Source organism: Sorex fumeus, unplaced genomic scaffold, assembly GCF_029834395.1.
Source record: "Sorex fumeus unplaced genomic scaffold, SorFum_2.1 ptg000081l, whole genome shotgun sequence".
NCBI classification, from domain to species: domain Eukaryota; kingdom Metazoa; phylum Chordata; class Mammalia; order Eulipotyphla; family Soricidae; genus Sorex; species Sorex fumeus.
Window position 1 is genome coordinate 3887096 of NW_026606138.1, and position 22526 is coordinate 3909621.

General features: G+C 44.1%; 1 protein-coding gene across 1 annotated transcript in view; it reads right to left on the bottom strand.

Moving 5' to 3' along the window:
- The window catches only part of KCNMB4 (potassium calcium-activated channel subfamily M regulatory beta subunit 4), an 82511-nt gene extending 72292 nt beyond the window's left edge, over nt 1-10219 (bottom strand). The window contains exon 1 of the mRNA XM_056130673.1: nt 9813-10219. Coding sequence (XP_055986648.1) covers nt 9813-10148 — 336 coding nt within the window. The 5' untranslated portion in view covers nt 10149-10219. The remainder of the gene's footprint in view (nt 1-9812) is intronic.
- Nucleotides 10220-22526: the final 12307 nt, after the last annotated feature.

A 22526-nucleotide genomic window follows, 5' to 3' on the forward strand; every position in this document is an offset into this window, starting at 1 on the left:
TGCTGTGTGGTTCTCTGGTGTGGTTCCCTTCTGTACTGGAAGATAGCAAGGGTCAGCTGAATCGATCTCAAATCACATCCCTCACACCTTCTACGGCACACTGAGAAGCCTTGTGCTTAGAGTGGCTTTCCAGGATAATCTCTCTGTTTTTATTTATTTTTTGTTTTGGGGACCATTCTACAGTGCTTCTCACTCTGCACTAAGGAATTAATCCTGGTCGGCTCAGGGTACTATGTGGGATGCCAGAGATTGAATGCAGCAAGACCCCTACCTGCTCTATTATCTCTCTTGTCCTTCATATCCTTATTTTAATCTTAACTGAAGAACAACCTTACTACTGTCATACAAACCTAATGTCTCTCTTCCCAGAGACATACAGTTTTCACAGGCAACTAGGATGTGTACATCAAGTGTGTGTGCTAGGAGGGGGTGCAGTGGGGAGGGATACGATTCATCCTACCATGGCTCCCCATGACCTCAAACTCCTCCTGGCCATCGGGGCTTTTATGCCGCTGCCTCCAGTCTAATTTCCTGTCACAGCCCCAAGTCTGAGCTCCTGCCGCACATGTTCCAGCTGTGACTATGTGGCCAGAGACGCAGCCTCCTGGCAGAGCTCTGCAGCTTTGCTCCTTACATTTTCTCTCCCGTAGTCTCCTCTTCATCCTTCCCTCCCACCAGCAAAATAAAATTTCTATCTTTTCTCCAAGTGTCATGGCAAGAACGGCAGGTGGAGCCCCACACACGGAGCGTGAGCAGCTCACATGCCAGACCCTCGGCTCTGATGCCCTGGTTATCGCTGGTCGCACTGGTACAATGAATGTGGCCCTCCTACAAAATCTCATGGCAAATGTTTCATTTTCCACAAAGATTTTTTCCTCTAATCCTTCTTTTCTAGATAATCATATTATATATAAAAAAAAAAGATCAAGATCATGAACGATCGGTTTGAGGCTCTTCGTGTTCCTAGAGCAAACAGACGCCATTGGGCTACACTAGCACACGACAGGGACAAATGGAGACATTACTGGCACCCGCTCGAGCAAATCGACGATTAACGGGAAGTCAAGTGATCAAGTGATCATATTATATAGTTTATTTATTTATTTATTTACCCAGGTATGTGGGACCCGTGGCTGAGATCTCCATGTCTGCTCGGATTGGGACTGGGCCTCCTCCACCCAGATCCCCCATTTTCCAGTAGCTTGGCAGTCACATCCACAAACGGCCCCCAGCACCTTGTAATCTCATCAACAGCCAAGATCCAGAGACTATAAAACAAAGCTCCCAGAAGAGAGCGACACAGTATTTCTTGGAGTGCATGGCCGCAAGCTCTTTTAGTCTAGCCCACTGATGTACCTAAAGTAGCACACATGTGTTTGGTTTTAACATACTTGCTTGTATTCTCCCTCCCTCTTGGAGAGCCCGGAATGCTACCGAGAATATCCCACCCACCCGGCAGAGCCTGGCAAGCTTCCCGTGGAATATCCGCTACGCCAAAAACAGTAACAACAACGGGTTTCATTCCCCTGACCCTGAAAGAGCCTCCAAAATGGCCGTATTGGGAAAGATGAGTAAGGAGAGGCTGCTAAAATCTCGGGGCTGGGACGAACGAGACATTACTGGCACCCACTCCAGTAAATTGATGAACAATGGGATGACAGTGATATAGTGATACAGTGATTTATTTATTTGTATTAGTCACCATGAGATTACAAACTCCTTCATAACTGGGTTTCATGCATACATTGTTTCAACACCCACTCCCTTCGCCAGGGCCTACTTCCCCTCCAATTTCCTCAGACAAGCCTGTCTCTGCAAGGGGCACTTTTTTAAAAAAAATACAAATTTTTTATAGTGCGAATTACTGTACTGTTGCCAACAGGTTTCATACAAAACACTCTCACCTTTCAGCACCGCCTCTTCCCCTGCTTGGTCTTCCCTCCACTGTAGTCACGGCCCCTCCCTATCCTATCTCCCAGTTCTCCATATCATATAGCTTATGCCACTCTGCATAATTTGATCTTACTTGGATAGTTATTTGCATCTCTCCTGTTCTGTTTTTGGGTCACACCCCCAGAGGTATTTAAGAGAGATACTCCCAGCCCCATGCTTGGGTTGGGGATAACTCCTGGCTATATTTAGGGGACCACATGGCACTGAGGATTCAACCCTGATACCCTGCATGCAAGCATGTGAGTATTGCATGCAGACTGTTTGCTTCCAGCCATTAATTTTGTACTCCAGCATAGTTATTTTCATTCTTAGCTCCAACTCTGAAGATTTCCTGAAGGGCAAAAACTCAAGGATTCATCCCATTTATATGTCCCTTAGCCATGCCTAAAAAAAGAACCTTTGCTTTTCAACCAAACACCCTCAAAATTCTAGTTGTTTTTTTTTCATTTAGTAGAATTATCTCCCTTCATCCAGTTCTTGTGTCACAAACCTTAGAACTACCTTTTTCCTCATTTCTCAATCCAACTCATCCATGACTTTAACCACTGCTACCTCTGATCTGTCACCAGCACCCATCGGCTTCATGTTTTCAATCCCCCCTCCATCTCACACCTTGTACACACACAAATTCCACCCAACTCAGCAGTCGCGGGCGTCATTTACATTTCTCACAAGTCTAATTCTGTCTCAGTCTTGCTTCATGTCAGACAGCTTACCAATATACTTAGAACAGAATCCAAAGTCTTTCTCATGTACTATAAGCCCCTACCCACCTCTGCCCCTGTCTCGGGTCCCTCGCTGTGGTCCAACTTTATTGACATCCTCACTCATCCTTAAACAAGCCTTGCACCTATCTTGGCATGCAAAAGTCTTTGAGTCATTCTACAAGTGTGCCATATCCCCTGCCCATTCTGAGCCAAAGGACAGCCCTTCATGTCTTCAGTCACAATCTATGCCCTCAATGTGTTTTCTCCACATGTCTATCATTCCAAGGTATTAAGTTCCCATGACGAGGACACATGTGAAAATGTAACACCTCAAAGAGCAGAGATGCTCTTGATCTCTATTCAAGTCTGGTAACCTGAAAGCAAAGCAGAGCCCAGAGCAGGAGTATGACTAATGAATGTCACACAAATGAATGCTTCTCTGTATCCTCTTCTTTCTTGCCCAGTTCTTTTATTTGCTTGTGTGTGATTTTGACTCACATATTATGGCTGGGCTCAGGATTTATTCCTGGTGAGCTTGGGGGTCCATATGGCATGCTGGGGACCAAACCCAGGTTAGTCGGTGCAAGTTAAGTGCCTTTCCCACTGTATTATCTCTCGAGCCCTTTGTCCTGGTCTTTAATCAAAACAGATCCTGAAAAAATATTGGTGGAATTCAATTTTAGGTACAAAGCAAAAATTATTATATGCATATGATATATATATTAACTTTTGTATCCTTATCACAAAATATTTTATTATATACAAACATAGCAGTAGGGCGTTTGCCTTACAAGCGACCAACATGGCCGACCCGAGTTCGATTCCTCCGCCCCTCTCGGAGAGCCCGGCAAGCTACCGAGAGTATCTCGCCCGCACGGCAGAGCCTGGCAAGCTACCCATGATGCATTCGATATGCCAAACACAGTAACAACAAAGTCTCCAATGGAGGCGCTACTGGGCCCGCTCGAGCAAATCGATGAACAACGAGAGGACAGTGACAGTGACAGTGACATAATAAACATGCAATATATCAGAAGACAAATAATAAAGTGATTTTTATGGATTTCACATTTTTATTATTATAACATTATGAAATATATGGGCTGAAGCGACAGCACAGAGGGTAGGGCATTTGCTTTGCATGCAGTCAACCTGGATTCGATTCCTCCGCCCTTCTTAGAGAGCCCAGCAAGCTACCGAGAGTATCTCGCCCACACGGCAAAGCCCGGTAAGCTACCCGTGACGTATTCGATATGCCAAAAACAGTAACAACAAGTCTTACAATTTTTTGTTAGCCTGGTACCCACTCAAGCAAATCGATGAACAACAGGAGGACAATGCTACAGTGCTATGAAATATATGCATATGAGAAGACACAAAAATAAAGTGTTTTTCATGGAGAAAAGCAGAGTCATCATGATTTGGCTTAGTCTTTTTCACATGATGGACCTCCCTAAGGCAAAAAGTCTGTCACACTGAACATTTTTCAAGGATGGATTTCAGAAATTAACCCCTTTAGACCACACTCAACAGGGGTGGGGTGGGGAGAGAGATGATGTGTGTGATTGGGGTGATGCACTAGCATGAGTGTGAAGAATAGTAAGTCACCGTGACCTGTTATTAGTTTCAAGACAAATTTAAAACCTGTAGTTACTTCTAGTTCTGCCCAAGTCTTAAATGCATTTCTCTTATAGAACTTGTTTTTTAAAGACAGGCTTCCATCCGTTGTTTCTACAATTTAAAAAATTTCAAAAATAGAAAAAACTCTACACAAAAATAAACATATAGTCTCTAATCCCCCAACTTTCTCTTATTCCATACAAAAGAAGCCAGCATTAAAAATGAGTTTTTTCTTAGAGGCCAGCCGGGTATCCTAGAGGAAAGGGCTATTCAGATAGAGAAGGGAGCACCAAATAAAGGATGTTTGGAGGATCCTCCCAGGAGGGGAGATGCATGTCGAAAGTAGACTATGGACTGAACATGTTTGCCACTCAATGCCTCTTTTGCAGACCAAAACACCCAAAAGGAGAGAGAGAACACAGGGGATTGCCCTGCCACAGAGACGGGGGGATGGGGGGATGGGGGTGGGAGGGATATTATCCATGGTGGTGGAAAATGGGCACTGGTGGAGGGATGGGTATCTGATCATTGTATAATTGAAACCAAAGCACAAAAAATTGTAAATCTACAACTTTAAAAAAAATAAAATAAAATAAAGGGAAAAAAAAATGAGTTTTTTGGGGACCAGAGAGATAGTACAGTGGGTAGGGAAATGCCTTTTATGCAGTCGGCCCAGGTTCTATCCCCAGCATTCCATATGGTACCCCGAGCTCACCAAGAGTGATTCCTGAATATAAATACAACCCCCACCCCCACCCCCCCCCCCACACACCAAAATGTCTCTGCAGGGCCAGAAAGGCAGTACAAGATTTGTCTTGCAGTCAACAAGGCACTCTATGTGGTTCCTCTGAGCACAGTCAGGGACTATTCTTGAGCATAGTGACAGGACTCTCCCCTGAGCATAGTTAAGTTAAACAAACAAAAATCAAAGAAAAATTTTTTGTTTGTCATTTGAATCACACACACACACGGCACACACACACATACACACACACACGTAAAATGCTAAGTTCATTCATTTGAATTGGGTGAGGGAGGAGACAGATTTGGGTCTCATCCAGCAGCATTCCGAGGATATCCCTGGCTCTGTGCTCAGGGGTCACTAATGAAAAGTAGCACCAGAGATCTAACCTGGGTTGCCTCCAGCATGCAAGGAAAGTACCTCAACACCTGTACTACCTCTATCTTCCTAGCTCATCAATTTTAAATGATCATTTCCACACTAATTTAAAGTGATTCTCTTTTTTTATCTTTAGAATTTCCTTGAGTCTCTCTCTTATACCAGCTCCCTATATGCAGTAGGATCAGCCACATCTTTCTATAAACACAAATATGAATCACCACGGCTCTTTTTTGTCTGATTCTGCTTTTCATTCTTAGAAATGGATGAAAACATTTTCTAAGCCAGTGGGGTTTAACTCTGTCTACAAATCAGAAATACTTATACAAACAAAAAACAACCAAAAACTCAGGCCCAAGGACCCAGCCAGGGCAAGTCTGAATTTCCAGGGCTGGTCCCAAGCAATCCGGATCTTTTCTGCAAGTTCTTCTGGTGGCTCTGATGTGCAAAGTGGACAGTCAACACTCTTTCTTGCACAGACAACTTCGGGGCACATGAATCAATACCACAGTGATGAGAGGAGAATCACAGCATGACAAAATGGAGCCCAGATCTAAAGCTTTCTATAGTTAATTCACAGAGCAAAACTTGTCCCTTTAGGGATTTAGCTGACTTGAATATTATATTATGTAACTGGGCATAGTTATTACTTTGGACCGGTGTTGCCCAGAGTGAGTGACGTTGTCATCCCTGTCCCCAGTGATGTTGTCACTGTAAAGATCCAGGGGGAGCATAGTTGCCTCAGATGCAACTGGGGGATGCTATTTGCTCACTTAAAGAAAGGAGGGTTCCAGCTACTGAGTGACTTTATTTTTCTGAAAAAGGGCAGGGTCACTCAAACTACTTTGGGAATCTTTGCATCAGACGACAAGGACACTATTCCAAAATATAAATGAGGGGTGAAGAAATAGCTCAAGTTGTTAAATATGTCTTGCTTGCGTGAGACCCTGAGTGAGATTACCCAAATGCACAGGGCCCTCCCAGACACCTCAGCGCCACTTGGTGTGACCCTGCCTTCCCCACCCTCCAATCCCCAGCACCACTAGGTGTAGTGTGCCTGTGTGCATGGATGCACACACATACCCACACACACACACACACACACACACACACACACACACTGAACTTGAAAGTATTTTAAAGAAATTATTAGCAAAATCCACATTTATTCATACTTCTTTAGTATTCAATGACTTAAAAAGTTATTTAGCAATATCTGTTTGTTAATGCAAACCCGGGGATCCTTGTTCTCTCTCTCTCTCTCTCTCTCTCTCTCTCTCTCTCACCTCCCCACACACACCTTGCAGTGCTCAGGGGGGTTACTCCTGGCTCTGCACTCAGGAATTACTCCTGGCGCTCCTCAGGGAACCATGTGAGATGCCAGGGATTGAACCCGGACCAGTGGCATGCAAAACAAATGCCCTACTGTATTATCACTTCAGTCCCTCCTTGCTCTTTTTCAAAGAAAAGATTACCTAAAAAAGATTTTCTGTGGAAGTGGGTTTGAGAAGGTTAAGATGACTAGGATTTATGACACCATAAAGAAGAATTCTAGACATTCTGCTGAAGGACTGAGTTGGGGTGCCTGAATCTCTTCCCTGAGAAGGAAAGGAAGTTAAAGGAAAGATGCAGTGACGTGGGCAAGGGCCCTTGTGGAAACATTCTGTTTATGCGTTGGGTTCCAGGCACAATATTTTGGTTAGGCTAATTTTTTTTAATCCCTAATTGCTTTCAGGAACTTCCAAACTGAGTATTTAAATGACCCAAAGTAGAAAGGTGACTCTGAAAGGACAAAAATTCCCTGAAAATGGGAAAATACGACCATAGTTTGGAAAAGAGACAAAGTGGTTTGGTGAGAAAACTAGGACTAGCTGGCTGGGATAGCACTTCCTATGTCCCGTTAAAAGAAACACATCCTTCTCTGGTTCTGTCCTGAAGACCAATGAGATGTTATTTGGTTTGGCTACTTCTTTGAAACGGTTGTTCTCAGGATCAAAACTGGCACTGAGAAAGGTAATTATTTTTAAAATATTTTTGGGCCACACCCAGCAGTGCTCAGGGCTTACTTCTGGCTCTGCACTCAGGGACCATCGTGGTGGGGCTCAGGGGACCATGTGGGGTGTCATGCATGCTACAGACCTGGGTTCAATTCCCAGCACCCCAGAGCCAGGAATAATACCAATGCACTACAGCTTGTGGCCTCCAAAACAAAATCAAAAAAACCCTATGTCCTAATAATTCTAATTTACTTTTTTTCTGCCAGATCTTTCAAAATTACTTGGAAAGCAAGCAGACTTTTTGAGGATAGTTATGTTTTTTTTCTTTCTTTTTTTGTTTTGGCTTTTTGGATCACACCCGGTGATGCTCAGGGGTTATTCCTGGCTCGGCACTCGGGAATTACTCCTGGCAGTGCTCGGAGGACCATATGGGATGCTGGGAATCGAACCCAGGTTGGCCGCGTGCAAGGCAAACACCTTACCTGCTGTGCTATTGCTCCAGCCCCAGATAGTTATAATTTCTTAATGTCTTGATTAGGTATCAGTGATTTATTGGCAAATGTGTACATAATTTGGTAGTGCCTGAATCACTGTCTTAAACAAATCAACAATGTTTCACAATCAGTTACACCTCTTAATAATAAAGTATGATATAATTTATAAATAACTGTTAATGTATGGTCCCTTTTATATTGATAGTTCAATCCTGATAAATAGTAATGCGTTGAAACCCTGGAATTTCTTTTGAAACCCTTGAGCTTTATTAATACAGCTTAACTTGACAACACTTGTCTCTAAGGCAGCACTGCTTCTTCAAGACTTGATGCTTATCTAAATTCTGTGGGCTTAAATTTCTTTTTCCCCATTTACTACTTATGTTTTCCTCTTAATGTAAATGAATATTCGTTTGTCAGTAGGAGCAGTTTTATAAGAAGGGAGTCCTATTTTAAAAAATAATTCTTTTTGCTATAATTTACCACATTTTCTGTTTGGAAGACAAGACCACATGTTTTCTGCAGAGACGTGGTAAGCTTGTTTTAAATGCTTCAAAAATACTGATACAGCAATCGTCTTTCTTTTGGATTAATATGTCACATTTCATAAAAGTTTTCCTGCACAAACAAGATCTTTTCCCTTTGGACTGTTCTCCTGATTGAGCTCCGAACGGAGTATGGGCCAGGCAATAACTTTAAAGAAGATGCTCATCTTAGTTCAGCAGCAAGGACGTAAAAAAGTCCAAGAGAAGAAGAGGAGAAAAAAACAGAAAAGCAAATCCTTCTTGCAGGGGCTGGAGCGATAGTACAGCAGGTAAGGCGCTTGCCTAGCACGCCGCTGACATCATCAGCATCCCATAAGCATCCCGAGCACCGCGAGGAGTGATTCCTGCTCTCAGAGCCAGGAGTAAACCTTGAGCACTGCCAGGAGTGGCTTCCCCCTCAAAAAAAAAAAAAATCTTCCTTGCATGCAGAACCAGGTGCACTACAAACCTCAACTAGTTCACATGCTAAGGACACTGCTTTTTATAAGTTTTTCCTCCACTGGGACATTCCCTCTCTCTCTGCCCTCTATCCCTCAAGTTCTCACCACGTTTTTTTTTTTTAATTTTTTCATCCCTTTTTGGCTTGTGAGACGTAAAAAAGTTACCAGGGAAGGACAAATCGGTATATCTCACAGAGGGTTTTCTATTTTAAGATTTTTACCGTTCTCCAGATGGCTCCTGACTTGTCCCTAGACACGCACCAAGTCCCCAGTCTCCCCCGCGCAGACCTGTCTGAGAAACCGTTTCCTGAAATCTAGGAGTCCTGGGCCCCGCCTTAAATGAACTGCAAAGAATTTCGCACTCGATTTCCCTGTCCAGCGTCCAGTGCTCTTCCCTCGGACCCCAAGTTCAAGAATTCTCTGCCAACGCCCCCCCCCCCCCCCCAGCCGCCGGCTAGCGCTCCTTAGGCTAGTTGCTGCGTGGCCAGTGGGGATGGGAATGGGCCGCGCGGGGGAGGAGGTGCAGCCCCGCCGCCCCGTGGACTCGTGCCAACCCGGGAAAAGTTAACTTTCTCCAAACCGTGCCGGAGGCGTGCAACCTGGCTGGGTCAAGCCCTCCCTGTCTGACACCGAGCGAGACGCGCGCGTCGAACAAGAACGAAAGAATCAAAGTGAGCCTCCGGGTCCCCGAGGTCATCCTCGCCTCCCCGGGCGCGACCGCCCGGTCCCTCCACACCCACCACCAGGACCAGAGCCGCAGGGCGCCTCCGAGCCCTCGCTCCCGGTCGGAGTCCCGCGAGCCAGCACCGCGCGCTCCGGGGGGCCGGCACCCAGGAGCATCCTCCCTCTCTCCCCCCAAAACCTCCCCAAACTTCAAGCCCTCCCATCCGCGGGACGCAGGGGGCGAGGGGCCTCCCGGGCGCCGGACGTCCTTACCTTGGGGTTGGTGAGCAGCTGGTGCTCGTCGCTGTGCAGCAGCGCCCTGGAGTTGGACTCGGAGTTGTTGACGTAGACCTGGACGCAGGGGTACTGCGCGGTGCCGCGGCAGTCGGCGCCACAGGTGAAGGTGCACTCGAACACCTCTGCGATCTGCTGCACCGACAGCACCGTGCAGTTGGCCGCCGTGGCTTGCAGATCCTGCAGCGCGGGACTGAGCCAGCAGAAGCCGAAGATGAAGAGCGACACGATGCCGGAGATGATGAGGAACAAGCCGAGCCGGATGCTCTTGTCCTCGGCTTCCGTGTACTCGTAAGTCACCCGGAGCTTCGCCATCGCCCCCCGCTCCCGGCGGCTGGCGCGCTCCCCCCGCCCCCGCCCCCGCCCGCCCCCGGCGCCGCGCCCCGCCGCCGCCGCCGCCGCCGCCGCCGCGCGCGACAGCAGGGGAGTGGGCGGCGAGGGGGAGCGCGAGAACAAAGGGGCCGAGGCTGGCGGCGGCGGCGGCGGCGGCGGCGGCGCCCCCCACCCGCGGCCCGGCCCCGCCGCCGCCCGGGCCCGGGAGGCTCGCGGCGCGGCCGCCGCTTCACAGCCGCCCGCACCCCGGGGCGCCCAGAGCGCTCGGGCGGCTCCTGCCTCCAGCGCCCCGCGCCTGCCCCCGCCCCCGCGCTCTCCCCGCCTCCCCCACCCCGCCTCCTCGCGCCGGGCGGCTCCCCGTCCCCATCGCCCGCCCGCCGCGCCTCTGCCGCGCACCCGAGTGGCGGGGCGAGAGTCGCCGGGGGCTCCCCGCCGCACCCGCGGCTCCGCCCCGCCGCGCCCGCCGCCGACCCGGGCGCTCCCGCCCCGCCCCGCTCCGCCCCGCCCCGCCCGGGGGCGGCTCCCGGGGGCGCGGGGTCCCGCGGAACTCCCCGGGTGGGACGCCCGCGAGGCGCCTCGCCAACGGAGGGAAAGTTAAAATAATAATAATTTTTAAGGGATTTTTTTGTTGTTGTTGATGTTTTTTCGTTTAAAGAAGGAGAGGGAGGAGCGCGGCTGCAGCGGCGGGAATCTTGAACTCCAAACGGGGATGGGTCAGCCGGCGGCAGGGCAGCCGCGATCCCGGGGAACCGGACCCCCGAGGTGGGGTGGGACGACGCGGCACTACCGGGGGGAGGACTGGGCGGGATGGTTCCGAGGGGCTGCGGGCGCCGGGGCGCGCCCCCCGAGACCGCGCTGCCAGTTCCCACGGCGGAGGACTGGCTCGCGCGCTCCTGACCCCGGGACCAGCGCTGTAGCGGTCCAGCCGCCGGGGCCCGACCCTCACTGAAGCCTCGGCGCAGACCTGGACCCCCAGACTCGGCCGGGGCGTCCGCGAGGGCCGCGGGGGAGGCGTGGAACGGGCTGGGTCAGGAGTCGACGCTGGAGGCCACGCGAGTAGGAAATGGAAACGGTGACCTCCAAGACCCCGGACACTTGATGCCAGGGTTTTGGGTGGACCTCGCGGACACATAGGTCTCGGGCAATAGAGGCGACTCCAACGCTAACGGATTAGGACCCAAGCAAACGGAGAAGAGAAGCTGTCAGCTCTGAAGGAGACCTCGTGACCGTCCCCAGCTAGCGGAGTCCCGAGCACATCTTTCAGTTCTCCCCGGGAGTGTCATCGCCCTGGGCCCGCCCCTCTTATTCCCAGGAGCGCTGCGTAAGGAGACAGCGGCGCGCACACCCGCTTTGGGACAGCTATCATTTCTCGAGCTGCGATCTGCTGTCTTAATTCTCCATTCCTTCTCCTCTCCATAAATTCAACCTCTAATTTCTTTTCGTGACTTTTTAAGTTAAGCTCGTCTTCTCCCAGGGCTGGAGAGATCCCATAGCGGACAGGGCGCTTTCCTTGCACGCTACCTACCAGGGTTCGATCTCAGGCATCCCATATTGTTTCCCAAGCAACTTCAGGAATGATTTCAGAGCGCAGTCAGGAATTGGCCCTGAGCATCACCGGGTGTGTCCCCAAGCCCCCCACCCCCATTCCCCGCCACACATCTTCAAAGATTTGTCTTTTCTTAAGCCACACTTCTGTCGTATCAAACTTGAGAAAAAAAATCAGACCTAGATTTGGAAAAATCAATGTTCACTTTCTTTTTGGTAAAATATATAAACATCTTTTTCTTGGTTTGGGAGTGCCAAGTGAATATACTCCTTATAAAATTAATTTTCTTGAAGAACCTGGAAACACCAAATCATTGAATTCTTAACTTAAAATATTATTTTTTGGATTTTAGATGTTATTTAACTGATACTATCTTTGAGTTGCAATTTTGATATGCTCCTTTGATGCACTGCATTCCTGTCTATGATAGCTAAAGTATTTCAGAGCAAGCAGTAAATCAGATTTAATTGTAGGACGCTTAGGGCTTGAGAAACTTCCAAGTCAGAAAGACACTTTGTGCTTTCAGTATCTTGCAAGTTTTGAAAGTAGATCTACTTTCTTCACGCAGAGATATGATTTTCTTCTTTTTGTTGATTTGCAAACAGTTACTAATTTCATGAAAAGTGAGTTTAAACAATGAAACACTTAAACTAAGATCACAGCTCTTCACTCTTAAATCTTTTTCCTATTGTATATTGTAGTCATACTTTTCAAGAACTACAAAGCCTGATCTAAGATCCTAGTCAGTGGCGAGCAAAGAACAAGACTTGGTTATTCTACTTGATAAACTGAACAACTTACCCTTGAGGCAGAACTATTAGGGTTCTGAGAACACAGGAATAGGGGTGTATAGTGATTCATTTTTTCAAAGATTCCTGAGCATAAGTACCCTCTGCCTCAAAACTGAAGCAAAAATGATCTTTAAAATCTCGAGAGAACAACTATCAAAATTTTTTTGACTTAATTTAACCTAAACTCTTAAGGACTTTAAATTGTTTTTCCAAGTTCTGTAGACAGTCACATCCTTTCCTTGTAGTTATTCTTATGATAGTGGAAAAAACTTGCACTTAGTCTCCTACCTACTTTTAAACATTTTCTTTTGTCTTTCACTTTCTATTTTTCACTTAGCATGCATCAATTCTGAACTCTTTAGCTTTTTTTTCCCTTATTGACAAATAAAATATATCAAAAGAGTTCACTAATTTAGTCAATTTTTATCTTTATTGAAACACTGTAATATATTAAGTTCAGTTTCTTGAAATGGAGGGGTTGGTATAGCTGGTAGAACGGTCCTTTGCCTTGCACATGGCCAACCTGGGTTCAATACTTGGTGCCCCATATAATCTCCCTGAGTCTACCAGGAGTGATCCCTGAGCAGCACCAGGTGTAGCCCTAATATAAAAACAAAAAAATTCTTGAGATGGGGCTGCTTTATTATACTCCCAATTGGGTGAGCCAGCCTCACAATTTCATCAATAGGTCACCACTGGCTTTCTAAGTCAGAACAATAAAGAGTATTTTGGGGCATCTCAGAGATATTTAGCTCTGAGATTCAGAACCATCTTCTGTTTCCTGTGAAGGTCAGAGGCATCACAGAAAAAGCAGCCTATCTTCGGGCTGGAGCGATAGCACAGTGGGTAGGGTGCTTACCTTGCATGTGGCAACCTGGGTTCTATCCCCGGCCCCCCTTATGGTCCCCAGAGCACCTTTAGGAGTAACCCCTAATCCCTAAACACTGTCAGGTGTAGCCCAAAAACCAAAAGAAGAAAATAGCTTGCCTTTCTTCTCTTTTGCATAGTTTGATCAACTAAGATCCAAACTGTAATGTTCAGAACTATATTGAGTTATTTGATGTGCATTATTGTCTACAGTAATATTTTCAGGAAAATCTAAGAGCCCAAGTTCCATTTAGAAGAAAAATCAACCCTAGCTAAACAAATTAAAAATTTGTTTTAATAACCAGTATTCCTCAAGAAAGCTTGTGACTGATATGTCAAGTTACAAAATACAAGTTCACATGTAAATATACATGTATTAAGCGATTCTAAAAAAGAATTGGCTTTGGGATTCTAGGAATAGAAGGAAATTTAAAGCATATGGGGAAATATAAACTTAAATATTGTTACTGTAATTGTTCAATAACTGCTACTATACACGGCACCTAAAATACATAGGTGAGGAAATAGTGTGTTTCCATTGCTCCTTAAAAAAATGACATTGTTTGCAATTAGAAAAACTAGATAGCAAAGCGGGTAGGGAGTTTGCCTTGCACGCAGCCGACCTGAGTTCAATTCCTCCGCCCCTCTCAGAGAGCCCGGCAAGCTACCGAGAATATCTGCCCACCCACCCTCCCCCAGCATAGCCTGGCAAGCTACCCGTGACATATTTGATATGCCAAACACAGTAACAACAAGTCTCACGATGGAGACGTTACTGGGCCCGCTCGAGCAAATTGATGAATGGGAGGACAGTGTTACAGTAAGAACATGAAAGTATGTTTCTACAAATCCCTCCCCCATGTTTTTATTTCAATTTATATGACAGCAGATTGTTATCACAGAAAATTACTTTTTATTCGTTCTTGAAAGTGTTCATATTAATTCCCAGCTGGTTGCTATCAAGAAACTTTTTATACCCTGCTTCATTGTAACTGTTAGATATTTGTTGAGTCTGAGAATTCTGAATTCAAAATAAATTTCGTCTGTGATTACTATTTTTTAATTAATTTTTCTATGTCTACAGTTTATTTTTTGATTGAATATTAACATTTCTAGATATTTCTAACCAATAAGACAAAGAGACTTTAAATATCATGTAGTTCAATGTTAATCAGTAAAATACCAAAACTTTACACTTTAATAGGAAAAAATAATTATTAAAAATAATTTTTAGGGAGCTGGAGAGATAGCACAGTGGGTAGGGCTTTTGCCTTGCACGCGGCCGACCCGGGTTCGATTCCCAGCATCCCATATGGTCCCCTGAGCACCTCCAGGAGTAACTCCTGAATGCAAAGCCAGAAGTAACCCCTGTGCATCGCCAGGTGTGACCCAAAAAGCTAAATAAATAAATAAATAAAAATTTAGGGCTGGAGCAGTAGCAGCAGCTAAAACACTTGCCTTGCATGCAGCTGAACCGAATTCAATCCTCAGCCCCACCAGGAGTAATTTCTGAGCACAGTGCCAGGAATAATCCCTGAGCACTGCTGGGTTGAAAAGCCCCCCCCCAAAAAAAAATCAAAAGAATTTTTTAGAGCTTGATTTATAGTACTAGGGGTAAGGCGTTTTGCCTTGTGTGCAGCCAACTCCAGTTTTCCCCCCCAGAACCACATAAATCCCCTGAGCACCAATTACCCCCCTTCCCCACACACCTGACCTTGGAATGTTTGTGTGTGTGTGTGTGTGTACATATTCCTCAGAAGTTGGAATCTGGGGGTGAGAGAGATAGTACAGCATGTAAGGCTCTTGCCTTGCAATGCAACTGACCTCTGTTCCATCCCCAGAACCCTCTATATTGGGTCCTGAACTCCACCAGCAGAGTTCCGAGCACCACTGTGACCCCAACTAAAAGTTGAAATTTGGTTGCACATAGCCTTTATGTTTGTAATTGAGTGGAAAGCAAAAAATACAGTTGGTCATTTCATATTTAGTAATATCACAGTATGCTTTCATGTGAACTTCTTTGGGAGAAACACACAAATGTAACAAAAGAAATATGTGCTGAAGAAATATGTGCTGAAATTAGAAAATAAGAAGCCGAAAGTGTTGGTTCCAAATTAACAGTAAATAGTTTAGAGCTGGAGATGTAGCCCAGTGGTGGATTACTTGCCTCACATGAAAAGGCTCTAAAAAGTTCCAGCCCTAACACTACCACTCCCTTGACCATCAAGTAACGGATAACACATTTTTAATAAAACAGTAGTTTGATATAAGGTTGTACAAATTGATATTTATAAAAAGTTTCCCCCTCAAACAAAAGGGTTGGACTAGAAGACAGGTTTAACATCTTAGTTAATTTTAGTTACGTTTTGCTGTTAATTTTAGTTACGTTTTGCTGTTACTCAAAAATTTGGATATTTCTATCTGGTGATAAGCAATGCTTAACAATTCCAAGATATGAAGATCATTTTCTAGCAAAATGGCTAATAGGGAGTTTAATCTTTTGAGAAATGTACTTACATTTATTAAACAATAATAAATATTAACAATGTCCTAATTTCATCTTCCATGAGGTACAGTGGGAACAAGAGATTAAGCAACATTTCCAAGGGGATGGAAACATAATACAGTGGGCAGGACACTTGCCTTGCACAGTTAATTTGAGTTTGAATCCTTACATTCTGTCAGGAGTTACCTCTGAGTGCAGTCAGGAGTAGACCTTGAGTAGGCCCAAACAACAATTAAGCAATCTTTCCAAGGCTACACATGTATGTATACACATGTATACATATGTATACCTATACATATACATATATACACATACATTATAAGTGACAACTTTTTTCTACTCTATTACTATCACCTCTTAAAGTTTGTTTTTGGCTTCAAGGTCATAGCCACACCCACAGGTGCTCAGGGATCACTCCTGGCAGGCATGTGGTACCATAATGGAATGCCAGGGATCAAACCCAGGTCAGCCACATGCAAGGTAAGCACTCTTCCCACTGTACTATAGCCCCAAACCCTGGCCTTTCTTTTTGGGGTTGGGGTAGCCGCACCCAGCAGTGCTCAGGGTGTTACTTCTGGCTCTGCCCTCAGGAATCACTCCAAGTGGGCTCAGGCTAGAGATTAAACCTGGGTCGGAAACATGCAAGGCAAGTGCCCTACCCACTGTACTATCTCTTTAGCCCCCTTACTTTTTTTTGGGGGGGGGGTGTCTCACCGTGCCATGCTCAGGGGTTACTCCTGGCTTTGCACTCAGGAATTGCTCAGGGGACCATATGGGATGCTGAGAATCAAACCTGGGACGGCTGCATGCAAGGCAAACACCCTACATGCTGTGCTATCACTCCAGCCACCCCCCCCCCCCCCGCCTTCTTAAATTTAGTTAAAACAATTTTTTTTTAAAGCAGGTAATAGAGGGGCTGGAGCGATAGCACAGCGGGTAGGGTTTGCCTTTCACCCAGCCGACCCAGGTTCGATTCCCAGCATCCCATATGGTCCCCTGAGCATCGCCAGGAGTAATTCCTGAGTGCAGAACCAGGAGTGACCCCTGTGCATTGCCAGGTGTGACCCAAAAAGAAAAAAAAATAAAGCAGGTAATAGAAATGAATATAATACATTGTTTGAGTTGATCCAGATTCACAGCATAAAATCTGACTATGAGGATGGGAGCAGGGCAGATAAACAGAGACTTTAGGGGGGTGCTGATTTTTAAGTGGTAGGCTTTACTTTGAACATGTGCTGAAAGTTGCATTTTCAAATTTATAGCAAATAGAGGCAGTACTAGTTCAAGGAAGAGAGGGAGATCATCTTCAAGATCAAGTAACAGAGATTCATTAGAAAGTCTGCCCAAGGATGAAGAGGTAGCTCAATGGACCGAATGTATGTTTTGCATGCAGGATGCCTGGGTTAGATCAAACACACCACCAGGGCAAGGCTGACCAAGCAAAGTCAGCAAGAGCTCTTGTGCACCACTGAATATGACCCCAATCAAAAACTTCAAGCAAGACTCAAAGTAGACACAGGAAACCAGATGTTAATAAAACAAGTCATTTCAAAATTCTAAGGCTGAAGAAAAGCCTGCTTACACCATTATGCAGGAACCCTGTAATTCAAATAGTCTTGTCTTCTACTTATATTCATTTAACATCTTTAAAAACACAACCAAACAAGCAAACAAACAAACAAAAAAATATACAGCGAGGTGGTAGACAGCACTGGAGGCAAAGCATCAAAAGGTCAAGCCAGGTTCATGTATAGTCAAGTCTGCCCAGGGTCATTCCTGAGCCACAAACAACTCTCACTGGGTGTAGCCCAAAAACCAAAAAACAAAACAAAAAACTTTGTGATTTTTAAAAAATAAAATTTTAATATTTAAAATTATTTAAAAAAATAAAAATCGGAAAGGGGGCTGAAGAAACAGTACAGCAAGTAGGGTGCTTACCTCACAAACAGCCAACCCAGGTTTGATCCCCAGCACCCCATATGGTCCCCGAGCACTGTCAGAAGTTATTTCTCAGGAAGAGTCAGGACTAAGCCCTGAGTACCGCTAGATGTAGTCCAAAAACAAACAAAACAAACAAAAAGAGAAATCTGCCTTATTTGGGACATTCATGTAAAGATTCTTACTCAGCCCTATTATAAAAGTGAAAAAAAAAAACAACTTAATTAATCCATTTATACACTCCACTCTATGTGGGGAAGCAACTATGATGTCCCTCCGAAGTCTTTTCTTCTAAAGCCAATTTTCCAGGTTCTCGAGATAATTTAATAAACTAGGGCTGAAGTACAGTGGGTAAGATGCTATCCTTGCGGTTCTATCCTTGCAGGTGGCTGAACTGGGCTCAATCCTCGGCACATGACATCAGATGGTCATAGAGCACTGCCAGGTCATTCCCAAGTGCAGAGTCAGATATAATTCTTTACCATCACAAGATGTTGCCCCCAAACAACCACCACCAAAAAATAAATAAATAAAAGGAAGGAAAAAAGAAACTAAGGTAAAAGGAAAAAGTCGCAAAGGATTAACTATTTAAATAGTTCCACTGAAGGCTGCACCATTCTTTAACATCTTATCCAAGGACCGTCGTTTATTTTGTTGTTGTTGACCGTCACTTTTGTGATGATGGATTGTATTCATTAACATCATTGCATATAAAAACCTGGGAGTCTGATTTTTGGTTTCCACTCTCAGAATTTGTTTCCATTGCTGATGTGCTAGTCAAATAACTTAAAACATTGAAATGTTAAACCACTTAATGTGAACTGAAAAGATATAAAAACGATAAAAAAGGAAAATATAGAAACAACTTTTTTTTAAGGCAGAATTTTCATTCAGTAGAGATGGTTTGTTTTATATTTGACGACTATAAACCATTAAATGTTTGAGTAAAATTACTTGAAACTTTCAAAGGAAAATTCATGCATTTCTCCCAAGGAAATTACTGGGACCAAAGATAAGATTTAGTGTTAAGAGTGTCTGCCTTGCACACGTCTGAGGATCTGAGTTCAACATGGGGAAAAAAGGAATGGGGGTGTATTTTGATTCAGGGTGTCAGGGCTGCCTGTGCTCAGGTGCTACTACTGGTGCCTTGGCTCAGGAAAGCTCCTGGCAGTGCTTGGAGGAACCACATAGTATCAGAAACCAACCCTGGCCCTTTGAGAAATCTCTCTAGCCAAGGAAACTTTCACTTGTTAAATTAAAGCAGCATGATTTACAAAATTATTCATAGTTGTGTTTTAGACTTTCAGGTACTAACCCCACCACCAGTTGTCTTCCTTCTTCCCTCCACCAGGGTTCCCAGAAAGGATACTATTTTTTTTAACAGTTCAAACTTTAATGTTTTTCCATCAGTTGTTAAATATAACCATTTAAACTACATCTTAAAATAGATGTTCACAATGTAACAGATTTATAAAGGTAGCTTCAAATATTGTTTGCTCCAAATCTTTATAGGAAAGTTTGTCATCCCTGTATTTTCTCATTATGCTGTGTATTTTCCAATCCTTAATGTTAAAAAGTTTCTCTATTATAGATGAGTATCAGTAAGGCATCAATACTAAGAATCAGTTTGACTCAGCCATTGTTAGTGGTAAAACACCTCGAAGTTTGATGCATTTCTAAAGTCTAAAAATAACTTTCATGTGTTATTACTAAAATTATCTCCAGATATGCCAGAGAACTGGCCTGAAAGGAAAAATTAAGTTTTAAAAATTAAATTACAAGGTTAAAATGTCACATGGGCTAAATACAAATGCACAATATCAGGACATTATGTTCCATACTTGAAAATTAGAGACTGCCCTGAGTCACAATGGAAAAAAAATGTTGTTATTAAAAGAATTGCCAATTTGAGCTTAAAACTAGCGTTATTTCACCTCTAATAAAAACGACTTGTGGGGGTCAGATTGATAGTAGAGGGGAGGGCATCTACCTTGCACAAGATGACAGGGATTGAACCCGGCATCCCATATGGTCCTCTAAGCAATGTAAAGAGTAATTCCTGAGTGCAGAGCCAGGAGGTGTGACCTCAGCATTGCTAGGTGTGACCCAAAAAAGCCAACCCCCCCAAACCATCAACTTGTTTGTAGTGTGTAGATGCTTATAGGGTCTTGGAGATGAAAGCTAAGATCAATCTCATTAGGAATGACATTATTCTATATAGCAGATAAAAAAGGGGTCTGGAGTGAGTAGGGCATCTGCCTTGCCTGCAACCAGCCCAGGTTCCTTCCCCAGCATTCCATATGGTCCCCTGAGCACCGGCAGGAGTGATTCCCATGTAGAGTCAAGAGAAACCCTTGAGCAGTGCTGGGTGTGAGCTAAAAAAGACAAAATATGTATTTATGTATGTATGTATATACTTTTATATAAAATACATATTTTGCCTTTAGGAGGACAGTGCTATAGTGCATATAATTATATAATTTTGGAGGGCGGGTGAAAGTATTAGTACAGAGTATACAGCATTTGCGTGAAGCCAAGCTGAGTTTGATCCTCGTCATCCTACATAGTCTCTTGAGCACCACCAGGAGTAATTTCTGAGCACAAAGCCTCATGGATTCATGAGCATTGCCAGATGTGCCCTCCAAATCAAAAATAAAAAATATTTTGGCAGGGCCAGAGAGCTACCTTAAAAGGCTAGAGTACATGGTCTGCATGTGCTGATGCCTTGAGCTCAATCCAAAGCACTGCTATGATTCCCCCAGGATTGGAGTCAGGAGTAGGCCCAGAATCTCTTGGTCCTAGAGCTCAAACAAACAAAAAAAAAGGTTTCTTTTTTTTTCACAAGTAGTTATGTCAATAAATAATATTACTGTAATATATTTCCTACAAGTCATTTATATAGTAGTGTGAAAACTGGCAAACACCTGGAAATTAGATTTTAAGTTTGTATGATAAAAATGCATTAATCACACGGTTGTATTTATGTATACAATTAATCACACATAAATACGGTTGTTATTTATACAGGAATGATTGGATTAAACTTTGTTGATACTCTTGAATTGGTAATTCACACATCACAGCCTTTGTATGAATTGATAAAGAAATCTAATACATAGCAAAAATATCTGTGGCACCGTACTATTGTTTCAAAATGCACCTTTGAGGGCTGGAGTGATAGCACAGCGGGTAGGGCGTTTGCCTTGCATGCGGCCGACCTGGGTTCAATTCCCAGCATCCCATATGGTCCCCTGAGCACTGCCAGGAGTGATTCCTGAGTGCAAAGCCAGGAGTAAACCCCGAGCATCGCCAGGTGACTTGTAAAGCAAAAAAAAAAAGGCACCTTTACTGTCATACTTGAGAATGGATTCAATTTCTTGCACATTCTGCTCTTACAGTACTATAAAACTATGGTTTCCATGTTAAAACATTGATGGTAATGATATAGAAAAACAAATGCCCTTTGATAGACCAGGATACTTGACCTCGAAGTTAATTTCACTAAGAGCCTTAAGATTTTGTTTGTTAACTTATACAGTAAGCAAAAACCAGTTCCTTTACATGTAAATGGTAGTTCAGACTTCAGAAATTTGTGGCATGCCCTGGCCTCTCCCTAGACATATGAAAATAATACATAATTACTAGGCCTAAAAGTGTCATTTTAAACATATTCCTAGGATGACTTTTATGCAATTTGAGAATGATCTAAAGGATAACTTGGACTTTATCGCATCCTTAAAATCCTTATCTGAATGCAGTATCTTTATGCATCAAATTTTTCTTAAAAAAAAAAAAAACCAAAAAGCATGGGGCTAGAGCAATAGCACAGCGGTAGGGCATTTGCCTTGCATGCAGCTGACCTGGGTTCGGTTCCCAGCATCCCATATAATCCCCTGAGCACTGCCAGGAGTAATTCCTGAGTGCAGAGCCAGGAGTAACCCCTGTGCATCGCCGGGTGTAACCCACAAACCAAAAAAAAAAAAGCGTTATTCATCTATTTTGCAAATACTACTGTAGCAGGCAACAGGAGACTGCACACTAATAAATATGTACTTGGCTTCTTCTCACGTTAGAAAGCTTTTTAGTTTTTAAATGCAATTATCCAAATGATTACCTTAAAATTTATTTTCAAAACAACTTTCTTCTGGGCTGGAGCAACAGTATAGCAGGCATTGCCTTGCACACAGTCAAGCTGGGTTGTGATCCCCAGCATCCCTATGGTACCCCAAGCACCACCAGGAGTATAATTCCTGGGGGCAAAGTTCCGAGTAAGTCCTGAGCATGGCTGGAGGTGACCCCCAAACCAAAAAACATTAACAATTCTCCCTCTTAAAGGTCCACAAACCAAAAACAAGAAAACCCAAAAATGGAAAAAAACCCTTTTTCCAATACACAAATCTAGTAAATTTGCACATATATGGTTTACTACTTGTTTCATGTAAAGAAGTTAATTTCCTTTCCTTCTGTAACTTTACTTTGCAAAGATAAAGTACTTTGATTCACAGGACACATTTTAAACAAGGTCAATGCTTTAGTACTTACACAGTTCTGATAGCATATTAGAAAGGGGTACCAACATGTTAAGAGTTGAAAAGAGCCCTTTCATACCCTCAAAAGCAATTCAGTCATCTGGGTTTTGCTAAAACATTTCTGGTGAACCATTTTCCCCTTCATTAAATAGTACTTATCATGGTAGAATAACATCTCACTAT